The sequence below is a fragment of the Pholcus phalangioides genome, unplaced genomic scaffold (assembly GCF_987345545.1).
Source record: "Pholcus phalangioides strain wild (caught in Gottingen) unplaced genomic scaffold, Ppha-v1.0 ptg000014l_1, whole genome shotgun sequence".
NCBI classification, from domain to species: domain Eukaryota; kingdom Metazoa; phylum Arthropoda; class Arachnida; order Araneae; family Pholcidae; genus Pholcus; species Pholcus phalangioides.
The window spans coordinates 13,840,973-13,856,798 of record NW_028301607.1 but is presented as its reverse complement, the minus strand read 5'-3'; the positions used below and the strand labels follow the sequence as shown (position 1 = coordinate 13,856,798).

At 37.7% G+C, this 15,826-nt stretch overlaps 1 protein-coding gene across 4 annotated transcripts in view; it reads left to right on the top strand.

Annotated features, from left to right (window-relative positions):
* Positions 1-11,983, top strand: part of LOC149078196 (ninjurin-2-like) — a 28,938-nt gene extending 16,955 nt beyond the window's left edge. For 2 of the 4 annotated variants that reach the window (XM_089241788.1, XM_089241790.1), the window contains exons 2-3: positions 5,122-5,391; positions 9,415-11,983. In XM_089241788.1, the coding sequence (XP_089097914.1) occupies positions 5,122-5,391; positions 9,415-9,618 (474 nt within the window). In that variant the 3' untranslated portion in view covers positions 9,619-11,983. Of the gene's footprint in view, positions 1-5,121; positions 5,392-8,929 lie in introns of all 4 variants that reach the window. The other 2 variants (XM_089241789.1, XM_089241787.1) reach the window with 2 other exon arrangements.
* The last annotated feature ends 3,843 nt before the right edge of the window (positions 11,984-15,826 follow it).

The following is a 15,826-nucleotide window of genomic DNA, read 5'->3' as shown; positions in this document are numbered from 1 at the left end:
ATAAATAAATAATAACTAACACTCGAAATATGCGAGAAAGATTCTGAAGGATTTTATTTATTGAATATAATCCGTATCTTTTACAAATAGTGAATGATAAAAACTTCAATAATCTCAACCATTTCTTTTCACTGTGGAATTGAATGGATATTCTTTGTTTGTATATATATTTATTAGAAAATATTCCAGAAAAGTCAGGATGGGATAGTATCTTATTCGCTTTTGTTTATTTCGACAAACAAAAATGCTTGTTTTCTATATGAGGATAAGAAAAGTAACATTTTTTTGGGAAATATTTCTTCATTTTAATGTTATGAATTATTCAATGTATTTCTGCACGAAGAGAATATCATTTTACTCAGTTTTTTTGTCTATTTAAATAAAAAAAATTTACGATATTTTGAGAATACACAAAATATTGCTTCGGGAAAACAGTCAAGTCAGTGTATATATAACGTAATATTAAGCATAAATGCATATATTTATTCTTTCAGAACGACTAAAATATTACCTGAAATATCCCTGAGAGAAAATGAATATATATTTTTTTCAAAAAGATTTAACAATAAGTATTTCGTTTTTATTCTTCTTCAAGACACTTCATTATATTCTTTCGTTTAAGGGTATATTTTGTTTTAAATTTCTTATATACAGTACAAAACTAGCAGAAAATACCCAGTGCTTCTGGAGTTTTTAGTAAACTTGAAGTATTAACAGCCATTACAGAAGTATCGAATCATTGTGAAGGTATTAAAAATGTGTCTGTGCGTTTTTAAAAAAAGCATTGTTTGTAGGACGTAATAGTACAGGTACACTATCCGCAAAATATTTTTGAATGGCAGAAATCGCAGTTAAATGAGTTTTCAAATAATTTTGACCGTTTCTTGAAGTTTTAAAATAACCTCTTACGTGATTTTCGTGTTTTTTTTATCCTTTTCGGAGATTGTAGATTTTCATTAACAACATACACACGCATACGTATGAATGATGCGTATATAGATATCGAATACGTATGTGATTTCTATTGCGAATATGTGAATGGCTTTCAGCATATTTAGCGACACACTTTAAAATAAGAACACAATTTTTGCACAGATTACTCCGTATTTGGTCGGTGAAATACGCTACCTACGTTACGCACAACACAAAAACATCTGAATGTTTTCTTACAACTCCCAACAAAAAAAAATATAACATATTTTTCAATGATATATACTCCCTATACTACTTTTATATTAGGTATGAATAAGATTCAAGAACTATTCTCCCAACTTATTCATTATTTTTTTCCGATCCGCTGATTATTTCTCCTATTAATGTACGTTTTGCCGTTTCGCAAATTATTTCACTTATTAATATAAATTTTGCCGTTCCATAATTATTTCTTATATGTATTTATTTTTGCTGGTCCGCGAATTATTTCTCCTTTTTATTTATTTTTTTTTTCGGTCCTCAAATTATTTATGTTATTTATTTATAATTTTTCCGGTGCTTAAATTATATCACTCCTTCATTTAGTTTTTTCACTCATTTTTTTTCGGTCGCTCATATGGTTACTCACTAACTTGGTCACTCATGTGGTTGCCAACTTGGTTACCCATATGGTCACTTACTCACTCACTTGGTCACTCATATACGGTCAACCACTCACTTGGTCACTCATATACGGTCAACCACTCACTTGGTCACTCATATACGGTCACCCACTCACTCATATATGGTCACCCACTCACTCATATATGATCACCCACTCACTCATATATGGTCACCCGCTCACTCATACTGTCACTCACCATATACAATGTAATAGATAATGTAAAATTTGTGAATTTCTCGTGACACTTGTAAGAAGCTATGCGTGTTGGCGGGGTTGTTGTCCATAATAACGCTGAACCGACACCGCCTGTACCTTGGCTTCCTTACTTGCCATTCTGAGAAGGATGCCTTTTGACCTTCAACCACTTTTCACGCGACACCCAAAAATGCACGCAACCGTTCGAAAAAAACTACGCCATAATGAAGAGAAAAAAAATATTTAAAAAAACCAAAATGATGACTTTCATTCATTTGGGCAGTTGCAACTCGTGTAGGTATCGTTGCCAAAAACGAAGAGTATCTCTAATGGTTTTTTTCTCTCCAACCTTTCATGTGCATACCGACTTTGAATAGTGTTAGCTACAGTTGCACATAATTATGAAAATTAACTCATCGATGCTTTCTGCATCGATCGAATGAATCGATTAACTCCTATTCCCTATTCATATTGATAAGATGTTATCGGGAACAAAAAATTGTATGCAATGAAACAAAGAGTGTTTTAGAAATGCATGTACAAACTTCTAGGGTAGGTAGAATGTACAAAGGCAAATTATTATCATACAAAAACGCAGGAGCAAATCCAAAAGGGGGGGGGGGGCATCGCCTCTCCTTAAATCCAGAAATATAATTTAAAATAATAATGCTGTTCTGTTCCGTAAAATACGGGAAGTATATTCACTTTATGTCCTTTCTTCTCACTAATCCTTCCCGACATATATATAGCTCTACATCCGCCCCTGTATTAATGCAGGGTCGACAATGATCTTTCTGTGGTATATCGGCTACTACTACCACTATTGCACACTTCTGCAACATATCGACTACCACCAGCTTTCATCTGCAATATATCGGCTACTATTACTAGAGCTTTTTTTGCAATATATCAGCTGCTAATGCTAGAACTTTTCTCTGCGATTTTTGGGCTACTGCTGCGATAGTTTTCTTTGTTTTTAAATCTGAGTTCAGATGTTGTATGTTCTTTTAGTCACTGTGGTGAGATATTTTCTAAGGGGGTGCCAGCTTGCATTTGCGCCTCGAAATTGGAAATCACATACAAGCTCACGCCGGTTTTTCTCTAAAAAACACTACGTACCAGTGAATTTTAATTAAATTCAAATAATAGAAAATTAACAGGTTGAAGAAATTTCAGAAAATTAGCACATTGCATAGATTGTAGAAAATTAGCACAAATTAGCACATTGCATAGATTATAGAAAATTAACAAATTGCATGAACTGCAGAAAATTAGCATATTGCATAAATGGCAGAAAGTTAGCTCATTGCATATATAAATTGCAAATAAATAGCGCATTGCATAAATTGCAGAAAGTTAGCTCATTACATAAATTGCAGAAAGTTAGCTCATTGCATAAATTGCAGATAATTAGCTCATCGTATAAATTGCAGATAATTAGCATCATATAAATTGCAAAATACTAGCAGATTGAAGAATTTGCAAAAAACTAGCAGATTGAAGAATTTGCAAAAAACTAGCAGATTGAAGAATTTGCAAAAAACTAGCAGATTGAAGAATTTGCAAAAAACTAGCAGATTGAAGAATTTGCAAAAAACTAGCAGATTGAAGAAATTGCAGAAAAAAATAGCAGATTGAAGAAATTGCAGAAAAAAAATAGCAAATTGTTCATGGACTGCCTCAGATTTTTTGTCAGTGAATTATATCTTATTTCTTCCCGGACTCGGGAATCATTCAATACAATGAGCTGAATTCTGGTCAATTCACACTTAATAAAACACACTTTACCAAGAAACTGGTTTATGGACAAAAATGAATTCAGAATGGACTTGGCCTACTTCAGCCAGTTTCTAGTTTCTTTCCGTTTTGTTTTGGTTTATCGCGAAACTGACCAAATATGAAATAAATATATTTTTGTGTGTTTACATACGTAACACTCACACAGCTGAACCAATTACATTTGACCAAAATTGCGTGCATTTGAACTAAGCTTTCGTACCAACTATTCTTTTTTTACGAGCTAAACGGTGCGTAAATGGGTCATTTTCTGGGAATTATTCACTGGGGGTTCCAAATGAAACAACAGCAAAAACGAAAGGCATAGGATAAGCACACTGCCCGTGTCATCAGTTATCAGCGGAGAGCTACGTGATCAAACACAACTCGGTGATCCGGCATGTGGTGGTGCTCGAATAATAATAATCAGTGCAATGGTCAGTAACGGTGAGTGTACGTTACAATTTATATATCAGTTCGTTGGCTATGAAAACCTTGCAAAATGTAATATTCTAATAAGTATGGTGTACTTATGGTGTGTATGTATAAATAGATGATCCGAATAAAATCCGTGATAGATGGCTGACAACTAACAATGCCATTTTTGGGCTGTGGATAAAATATGAACAGAGGTCCTGATTTCGACTTATTACTTAACTGTACATGAACTTCGTAGAAATTACTCTGCGGAATTTCAAACGAATCGGTACATGCTGGTATGTGTGTGGGTCCCTAGCATATTTACGTTGTCAGAGTTGCGACAATTCTATATACAACATATTAACCACATGATGTACAACATGCAATAACAACATATCTCTCTCTGAGACGTAGAGTGGGGCACGACCCCCACAAGGGATGGACTGGCAAGGCTCCAGCCTTGGGACCCGGGACGATTTTCATTATTTTTAGTTTTTTCTCGCTGTAAATCCATCATAAGAGGGCCCGTGAAAGTCTGATCGGGAGGGGGGGCCCGCAAAATATCCCAGCCTAGGGCCGTACTCCAGGATGTGGGGGCCATGGAGGGTTGTGTGTCCGGTCCTTCAATGCTCAATGTCAGAGTTGTGCTTGTTTCGTGTTTTTGCTGGTGCTGCCATCTGATTTCATATTATGAAGTGAAAATGGTAAATACTGGTATTTTCATGTTATGTAAGTATTATGTTGTAGGTCTGTCTCCTCTCCCAGAGGCCTGATTCCGACCAAAGGAAGGCATTGGAGAGTCCCACAACTTGGGTCAGACATGTTCAATCCGTCACTGGATCAGTTATTTGAATTTGGTGTTAGTACTCCTCTTGCTAATGTTGTAGTCAGGCCCAGTCTATATCATAATTATTGTAGTGAATCTTCGGCTTTAAATAATTATGTAGATGCTGTAGATAGTGCGCAAAAAATAGTAATAGGCAAAAAAAAAATTCTCATAGAGCTTCCTCAACCAAACCAATATGTACCATAAATAATCTAATCATAATAGAGGTTATCAGTGATCAATAATAATAATCTGATTGATCGATGAAAATGAATCTGACAGAGAAAAAAACGTCATTCTTTTACAGACTTCTACTAATAACGTAGGTGGTGCTCCAACTGCAGTGAGTAACAACAGCCTTGCTGGTGGTGCAGTTCAACCGAAGATGACTACGACAACGACGACTTCCTTAGACGCCAACGTCTATGCCACCAAGAAAACTATAGCGCAAGGTCTCCTAGACGTCGCCCTGCTGACTGCAAATGCGTCACAGCTCAAGTATTTACTGCAGGTCGGGAGAGAACATGAGTTCTACTACGTCATGATGGTGCTCATCGTCCTATCCATCTTGCTTCAGGTAAATATGAAAGAAACCTTTCATCAGAATCTTGTATATGTCCAATTCATGATAAGTATTATCCCAAAATGCCAGATAATGATCTTTTTGCTCAATTAATATCTTATTGCTTTTAATATGTTTCTGAACATGTTGATTTGTGATGGAAACGGATTATAGAAGTGAATAGCTTTTTCAAAAACTGATGAGAAGATAGTTCCTTGCTAAAATGTCGTGTGACCCAATGAAGTTTCAACTCCCATGGCCACACGCGCGTCAAGGCTGGCGCAATACGTTCCATGGTCACGTAGTGTGTACGCTCCACCATTGGCAATGATCATCAAATGTTGGAGGCTGGTCAAATACCTTCCCCCTTCCAATCCAAGTCAAAGGAGGCACCTTCCTCCTCCCTTTCCCCCCCCCCACGTTCTAATCCGTCTGGCCACGCATTGGTGGATGAACGCCAACTATCACAACACGAAAAGCGTTCTGTAAAAACTGGTTCAGTTGTTCTTGACCAAGGAGTATTGGGCCAAGCTGGGCCATTTTCAGCCACCTCGTTGGGCATTTTGCCTGTTGTGGCGTTGTATTTGTATTTGTATTTATAGCCAGCCTATATCGCTGCTGCTTTTTTGCATCAGGGGAAGGCAAATATTGGAAGCAAATATTTGCGAATGACTGTTGGGCCAACCTTGACACGAGTGTGGCCGTTGCTTTACGCCTATATCTGAGGGACAACTTTGGTCAGGACGGGAGCATAGTATGCATTACTGGGATGTCCTTGGTTGTCAATAACGAGCATGGTTCTGCACTGGTATTTACAGGAAGAGCAACTGTAGACAAGGAGATTACAGCAACCTACTCACCACTGAGAAATTGCCCTACCTAAGATGTCGCAGAATGTCTTGAAGCTCAAATCCGATTGCATCAGAGATCCTTAGCCCGGAACTATCTTCTCAACGTGACATCTGATGGGAAAGTTCCCATTTTACTTTTTAGCTGCTTTTCTTGTTGACTTATTGTTTATGAAGGGATCTTTATAGTTATTGCGATTGAAATATTCCCTGACCTATACCGTATACGTATTATTTGCATTCATGTGATTTTGAATTGCATACCCAAAAGGGATTTTGTTAATATAGCTGCTACTACTACTACTGGACCGTACATGCACCTCGTACACACTCCTCTGCGGAATTTTTAACCAATTGGTACATGAAGGAACGTGCTGTGTGCTTGAATGCGTATTGTAGGCCCAATGTATTCGTATTATAACAGTTCCGCTTTTTTGATGTTCTTGTTGGTGCTGCCATGTATTTTCCGTATTTTAAAGTGAATATGATAAATGCTTGAATTTTCATGTTATGTAAGTATCATGTTGAAGATCTGCCTGCTCTCTGCTGAGAGACTTTTTCAAATAGGACACCGACTTGCATTCGTGCGTCGAAGTTGCATCTTGTGAGCAGCACGAAACAGGAAATGAATGGCAGAGTATGATATTCAAATTATTACACAGTAACTAGAAAGCATATGTCCCCTTAACTGCCGTATAAAGGAGCACACAGTTAAAAGGTTGTTGGAAATTCAGACATTTCCTGTTTCATGTGTAAACATTTCTTTGACAGGAGGGTTATCTCTCTTGTATATCCGTTAAAAGGAACTCTAAAAACAAGCTACAGAGTTTAAACAAGAACGAATGATCAACCTGATTTCGCTGTTCGCATGAGACCTTGATGTCTGCAAGCGGTGCGAGTGCAGAAACGGCGTGATTCAAATAAGAGGATGAAGTTGTTCTCTTTCTTCAGTTGTTCCTTTCGCTATATTTCAGCAAGACAATGCCCGAATACATGTTACCAGAAGTTTTCTGAACTTATTCAAAGCACGACGGATATATCGCTTCTTTACTAATGTATATTTACCGAATACGAAGTTTCTTGAACACTTATGGTCCATCGGCACGAGCTGGTCATGCTGTCCAGCAACCAGAACCAATAATTTTAGGAAGTGGATGGAAGCAGTTTGGCCACGGAATTTCCGGGTCGTACGTTCAAAGTTTTTTTGATTATATTTCACTTCAACATGTGGCTTTTTTTTTCAGCCTGATGTATACTTCTTTTGATTTTAACCCCTTTACGTACAGGCTTAAGGCAATAATGATAATAATTTATTCAGAGAAAAGAAAATTACAATACATATAATACATGCAATAATCTATTCAAAGAATCGCTTGATCCGTCCAGAGCTTATGGCAATAAATTTGAACGATACATTGTTGAAGTATCAGCGACAAATCTTTGATACTAGTACCATTGTTAATATTAAGAAAAAGTATGGACATAAAGATGAGGGGTGCAGGTTTCCCCATTCCTCCCCTCCTCCCATATATGTGACACCACTTTTTTTTACTCGTCTAACTGAAGCGAGAGGGGAAAGGAAAATAATGCGGAGATGAAGAAAAAAATTTCCATTCACACACACACACATAGGGTTACCAATAAAGTGCCTTGATGAGAAGGGGAAAGAAAGGGAGCTAGAATGTGTGCAACTTTTCCATCTACTCTGTAGGCGGAGATATCTCGCCTATGTGCGGGAAGAGGGTGAATGCCAGAGCTCTACCACCGGACTTATCCCGTTGCCGAGATCTCTTACAGCCCAGCTTCGTGGCAGAGTCGGAAGGGGGGGGAAGACTTCTTACAATGTTGAATTGATTTGTAACTTTAATCGTTCGTTTTTATCCATTATATGTAATTTAATTTTGATTCCTTCATGGTTTTGCAATTTCAGATCACATGATTTCCCTTGAGGTAATCTGGGGGAACGACGAAAAAATTAGGAAGAACGTTTAGCTGATTTTTTTTTTTTTTTGGGGGGGGGGGGCTCGTTTCTCTAAAATACTAGTCTTGAGAAAGATGCAGAAATTTTTGTCCATGGACTCCTTGGTTCGGATGAGTATCATTTTATTCTTTTCTTTCTCCCAGCAATTAAATGTAATATTACACTGAATGGCCACTTTATTATTACCACCTCGTCAATATTTCATTGGACCACCGTTTGCCCGCCTTTAATACAGCGTTGATTCTTCTTCGCGTGGACAATGCGAGATGTTGATAGGTCGTTTGCGCTACAATTTGCTGCACTGTTAACGTTCTGTTGTCTTTTACAAGTCCGGAGACTCTCCGTTCCACCCAAGCATTCAGTGTTTTTACCTGACAGTCCAGTCTTTAAACGCTTTAGCAACAGCTGCTCTTGGAACAATGCGGAGGTCACGAATGTGGTGGTTTTGCTGATACTCGCTCCCTGTCTCCGAGCTCCTACAATCATCAAACGTCCGTCAAATCACGTTTTTTTTCCGCATATCTTCATTAACAATTCACTTATACTACTGTATCAGGAACTAAGCTTTTCTTTTTTATACTAGCCTAGCCCTCTAGTGGCAATGGTATGGCAATATACCTCACTTGCTTGAGACTGTCAGGTGGTCATAGCAAAGTGGCCACTCAGTGTATATTGTAATGTATTTTGGTCGCAGGCTGGAAAAAAGTTCGTTCCTTTCTCTCAGGTTGGTCTCGGCTTGGTCGTGATTTTGAAAGGCAGGATGGATATCAACGATGACTCGCAGCAGAAACGAGCGAACGCACTGAATAACGCAGCCGTTTGCCTGGTGTTCGCCTCAACAGTCTTGCACACTTTCCTGTCCGTCTTCAGTATCGAGCCACCAGTTCAAGCCCCGTTCCCCCTGGACGAATACGGAATGTACATGAACTATTCCTCTCCTCCTTGATCGATGCAAGACATCTAACATACGGGGCATTTCAACAAATATCTTATGCTTTCCAAGAAGCATTGACTCTTACTTGTTATGTACGCAAGGGAATCGGCCGAACGAGAGCCGAGATTATTGAAAAAATGCTGAGCATTTTTATATGTATATAATGTGTATTTATCTGTATAACTTGATGGCTTTCCACGATTGCAGTCTGGGATAGTGTACTTTTCTCTATCCTTTTTCTTCTGTTTCTCCTCTTTCCCTGTATTTTCTTACAGATTTTGGTAGGATGCCTGATGCTTGTCGTCGCCAACACCAACCTGAACGATCCGAAGCAACAAGGTCGAGCCAATCATCTGAACAATTCGGTCACCATAGGCGTATTCCTCATATCCGTCGTCAATATCCTCATCGCGGCCCTTGGTATCAAGAACAGTGATGACGTCATGTACTATTCATCTCAGGTGATTTCGTCACGCTGAAGATGACTCATCTCTTTAGGTATCCCAAGTGTCGTTTCTTTACTCCATCGAGCACCTATGAAAACATTAAAAATTTATGGGGGAGGTGATCCTCGTCTGTTTTTATTGCTGACTGACAAATATAGCCGACTCGGACAATTCTCTTCACGGCGTGATACTTCTCCTGAAACAATTTCATTTTTTTTCTAAATACAATGCATCTTTAACATTATCCCGAAATGCAACAGATCGATTCAAGTGATTTTTCGAGTGATTGTGACGTCGGAGTAGCATCGGTACAGTTATGAAGGTATGTATCATCATCTCGGGCAGTACTAGATAGATCTGCACGTCCATTACTTGATCCCAGCAAGATAACCTTTTTCCCCTTAACCTCTTCACGATAACGGGCGCAATAATACGTCCAAACACCAGTGGAATAAATTCAAACAAGTTCTTTGCCTTTTCTCTCCTCTCTCTTCACCATCTCGAAGCTTTATTGCAACCCCATTTACGGAAGCTGAAGTTGCGTTTTTTCTTTCGCTCCTTTCTTTCTATACTCCTGTTAATGTTTTCCCCCCACATATAATGTATCTTTCTACTATACATGAGCGAAAGATAACACGTAGGGTGATGGTGAAAAGGGGACTCTAAAAACCTCTCTCTCAGGTTAGTACAAGGTTACCAGATTTATCGACGATTCATCAAATAGAGATAATCCCGATTTCTTGCCAAAAGCTTGCACGTGAAGTAAACTCCAAGTTCTAATAATGACTCGACACTTTCAAATAATAGATTGGCCATGAGTACTATGGAATATTTTGAAACAAAATTATTGAAATTAGCAATTGAGGCAGTGGATCTAGGGGAACTTGCAGATACTGTTAGGTTATGCCGTGAGATACTTTGAAAACAAAATTATATTGAAATTAGTAATTTTGCCAATAGTTCCTTTTCGATGTTTTGTGACACAAAGGGATGCTCCTAAAATGCCTCAAAAACCAGGCAGGAGTGAGATGCTTCAGATTTTTAATAACAAGGTGAAAATATTTGGGGAAATCTGTCATATACTCCGACTTTACCAGCTTCCAAGTGTGTGATAGTAAGATGCTCGACTACCACTGTTAAGGTTGCTGTCACGATCCCAGGTTCAACCCTGAGGGTAGGATATAGACGAGATATTTTCCCTAACGAGCTTGAGGTGAGACCACCGATAGACAGCGCTTTCATTTCCAACCCATCTCATTAATGGCAGTAAATTGGAATATAACGATATGGCCAATATGTTGGTGTTTGGTAAGATAGCTTCTAAGAAGTGGAGAAGGCTAGTAGAGTATCCAAAAATCAGCTAAACAACCACAGTACTGATCAGATTTGAATTGAAAGATAACTCTAGGTATTTGAAGAATTTAAATCATTTCATGCGAGAAATTTTCTTTAAAACCAATCTTCTGTACGCAGGGTGTCCTGTAAGTCCTAATTTGGCTTTTATCTCACCAACCGTTCGTTGTATGGGTATGATTTCAATGCAAAAAATGCTCAAAATGTGTTCAAAAATCAGCCTATACCAGTTTTGAGAGTGGAAATACGGTGTCTTACAAAATAAAGAATCTAATTTTTTATATGTCCCCTCCCCCATCCTCTAACTTCCACTTGTTGTCCTGTCTCTTCTAGGCACAACAAAAAAAGGTTCCACGCTTCCAAGTGCAATGTTCGCTGAGATATTTTTGAATTCCAAATGGAAGAAAAGTTGGGGAAAGAACAGCATGAACGAAGGAAAGAAGCGAAATGCTTTTGCTGTTCTTTCCTCACTTTCTCCCGATTTTTGAATTCACATATCTCAGCGAATACCACACTTGGAAACAGTATTTTCTTTGCTGGCCTCTGAAGACACAGGGTAACACCTTTGTAATTAGAAGTTAAACGACCGTAGGACCATATAAAAATTTAGATTTTTTTGTGATACACTGTATTTCCACTCTCAAAACTGGTACTGGATAATTTGTGAACACATTTTCAGCAATTTTTAGATTCGAACCATACCTCTACGGCGAACAATTGATGAGGTAAATGCCGAATTAGGACTTCCAGAACACCCTGTATATACACCCTGTATTGTAAGATGTAAAATTCAGTAGAAGGTTTGGTCCAATTAATAGTAACTCTGTTCGTTAAATGAAGCTGTGGTCCGTGCACATCTATCCAGCAGATGTTTACATGTCATAAACGTGTGTGCATACTGGATACTGTTCTTCAACGGCAAAACGCACAATAGAGAAGAAGCTACAAATGTTTGAAAAAATTGTGATGGAACTATTCTTTTTATCAATTTTATTTCACATTATTATCTTCGTGTCTCATTAAATATCATATTTCATTAAAATTATGTCTGTCTCTTCATTCTTCACGTAATAGATACCGACCGATCGAATTTAATTTTTCTCGTCTCTGCCCAGCCCGAGGGAACTGCCTAGCGACTTACAGACTGCCCTTAATGGCTATGAAGGGGGTTACAGACAAGTTTGTGCGAGTTTATGTAGATGTGAAGTGCTTGTAAATTAATAGCAAGAAAGAAAGAAGAAGAAGAAAAGCATACGGTCTGGTAAATGCTACCATCAGAATACTACAATACACAAAGATCAGCCATGTAATTGTACACTGATCAAAATGTTACTCTATGCAATAAAGTTGAGCAGTAAAATAAATAGTAAGGAAAGAAATATTATGCGATAAATGCGAGTATTATAATGGATACAAAAATGAAATCACTTATGTACAATTCACCAAAATGTTACATAATGCATTAATGAGTAAAAAATAATAATAATAATCTAACATGCTAAAGAAGTAATAAGATTATATTAATTGGTACAAATCAAATGCGAGCCGATCTCCCCGTCGAAAAGTCTCGCTGCAGAGAACAACTGAACTGTGTAATCGTTGTCTATCATAATATTTTTGTACTTTTATGTTGCTATTGAATTTATTGATCAACTCTATTGCATATAGTAACGTTTTGGTTAAATGTACATGGCTGATGTTGCATTGTACCAATTAATATAATCTCAACTAGCACACTTGTTTTTCTATTACTTCTTTAGCATGTTAGATTATTATTATTATTTTTTATTCATTAATGCATTATGTAACATTTTGGTGAATTGTACATAAGTGATTTCATTTTTGTATCCATTATAATACTCGCATTTATCGCATAATATTTCTTTTCTTACTATTTATTTTACTGCTCAACTTTATTGCATAGAGTAACATTTTGATCAGTGTACAATTACATGGCTGATCTTTGTGCATTTATCGCGCATAATATATTTCTACAACGGTATAATTATTCATTCATTACACTTCACGCACTGTGAGGTGAGGAAAACCTCATTGATTGCGGATGACAGCACTACACATAAGAAACATTACATAAAAACAAACTTCACGGAAGGTTCACTATACATACACACACATTCCAACATGTACCAATTCGTTTGAGGTTCCGCAGAGGAATATAGACGAGGTGCATGTCTAGTTTAGTAGTAGTATACAGCTGAGTATTAGGTCTTTTCTAACGTCAGCTCCCCCATCCCGATGTACTTTAGAGCACGCACAAAGGATCTCAGGATTTTATTCTGTTGACTTTGCAGACGCTGCATGTTGGTTTTTGAAACATGAGCCCATACTGGGGTGGCGTAGGACATGATGATAGGTCTAATGATTGATTTAAACAATATGACTTTGTTTTTAAGAGTTAGTCTTGCACTTGGAAATGTAATGCGTGACATCATTCCCATGGTTTGGGTAGCCTTAGTTCTTACGTGATTTATTTGAGGAACGAAGGATAATGATTGGTTTAGAATACATCCCAAATATTTCACTTCCTTCACAAGTCTTATGCCTTCTCTACCCAGGTAGATTGGTGCTCTAGTGAATTTGATTCTTCTTGTTAGCCAGATGAACTGACACTTGGCATGATTAAGTTCAACAGCATTATCCTCACACCAGTCTTCAACCTCCTCCAGAGTCTCCTGAAGATTTTCTCTGAATTTGTCAGCTTTTCTACTGTTGGTAATGCATCCACCTCCGCAGAGTCCCAGTATTCACATTTGGAGGGGGGGCAGGAAAGTCATTGATATAGATGGAGGAGAGCTGAGACCCCAGAACTGATCCTTGGGGAACCGAGGCTCTTATTGGACAAACAGAAGAACAAGCATTTCCATTTTTGACCAGAAAATGCCCGTCTTTAAATTGCTGTTCAGGAACAACATGTAGTGGTCCGGAAAACCGTATTCAACAAGCTTGGCCAACAGAGTTACGTGATTCGTTTTGTCAAACGCCTTGCTAATGCCCAAGCACATTGTGCAGGTAAATTCCTTGTGGTTGTATTGTGCGAATTCAACTCGATGTAGGTCTGTTACACAGGAGGGATTTCTTCGGAATCCATGCTGCTCAGGGCGAAAGAAATTAGAGCGGTCGAGATAGTTATTGAATCGTGTAAGAAGGATACTTTCAAAGAACTCAGATAGATCGCTCAGAAGGCTGATCTCTCGAAAGTTTTTGGCTATGAGAGGGTTAGAGCCAGATTTCTGAATAGGTTTGATTACAGAAAGTTTCCATAGTTTCGGGAAGTGACAAGTTTTTAAAAATGTTGGGGGCCGTTCAAGTACAGGGAATTTCCGATTTGCTGACTTTTGATGACAAGGGGGGGGGGGGGGTTTGGATAATGCTTACGTCATCAACCACCCTTTATGAAAATATGAGTTAGGATTCAGAGGGGCAGAGCTGATGAATTTTTTCTGACAGAGTGGGGGGAGTCAAAAATGGCTAAAAATTTGCTTACGTAATACTTGAACGGCCCCTTGGTGAAAAACATAAGGACACAGGGGCAGGTTTTTGAGAGAAAGATTAGAGATTTCGTCCAGGCCAGAGGCTTTCTCTAGCCTAACCTTTACCATAGTTTTCAGCTTTGAATCTTGAAATCCAAAATAAAATGTTTATTTAGATAAATCAATCATCATAAATTAATCATGAATTAATCATTATGCACATTATCCGATATATTGTAAATAGTTAAAAAAAAAAATTTTTTTAATTATATATCTGAATGCAATTTGAGAAAGTTTTCTTGCAAAAAAAAGGTTGTGTTGTGCTGTTGTTTACATGTCATAAACGTGTGTGCATACTGGATACTGTTCTTCAACGGCAAAACGCACAATAGAGAAGAAGCTACAAATGTTTGTAAAAATTGAGATGGAACTATTCTTTTTATCAATTTTATTTCACTTATTATCTTCGTGTTTCATTAAATGTGGTTTTTTTTTCTTACAGAAAAAAAAAAGTTTAAATTTTTGTCGATAGAGAGCACTGCACTAAATCAAATTACTGAAAGTATGCAAATCAATGTCATATAAAATACAAAGTGTACGATTAACAGCTTTTTTCTGGATTTTCCTGTTACTGTGATTACATAAGGTTTTCATTCTGATGTTCACATTAGCGGACAAATCACTATTGGTGAAGTTGTTTCACCTCAGTCGAGAATCGCTGGCTGAAACTCTGCGAGCAGACACAGAAGAGATCGAAGAAAGGTTCTGTGATTTGCTTTCGTGCAACACTTCCTATCGGTAAAAATTTGAACTAAATAATTTTTTTATGTGCAAAAAAAAAAAAAATTAAAACCGCATTAAAATACAAGTATACCAATTCCTCAAGTTTTATGAATTTTTTAACTATTTACGAAAATGGGACACCCTGTACTACTACTTAAGCGTACATGCACCTCGTAAACATTCCTCTGTGGAATTTCTAAAAAAAAATCGGCACAGAGGCGTACGCAGGGGGGAGGAGGAGCAAAAGAAGCCCTGTGTCTCCCCCACCCTCAAGCCAATCGAAATTTAAGAAAAAATTTTAATATATGTTTCGGTTAAAAAATTAAAACATCTAAAGAAAAAAAACTCCTTTATATTATTTTAACCAATTTTTTTCTATTGATTTAAATACTTTTTGAAGGGTGGAAACTCCAAATTTCCTGGGAAATAAAATTTTTGTGCCCCTCTAAAGGTGGATCCAGAGTACGCACCCCTGAATCGGTACATGCCGGAATGTGCGCTCTCAGTTTGTTTGTGTGGCTTCCTAAGTATTTATGTTGTCACAGTTGTGCTTGTTTCGTGTCCTACCTGGCAGGGCCACAACTGGAGGGGGAGGGCAGGCGGGTCTCGTGCCC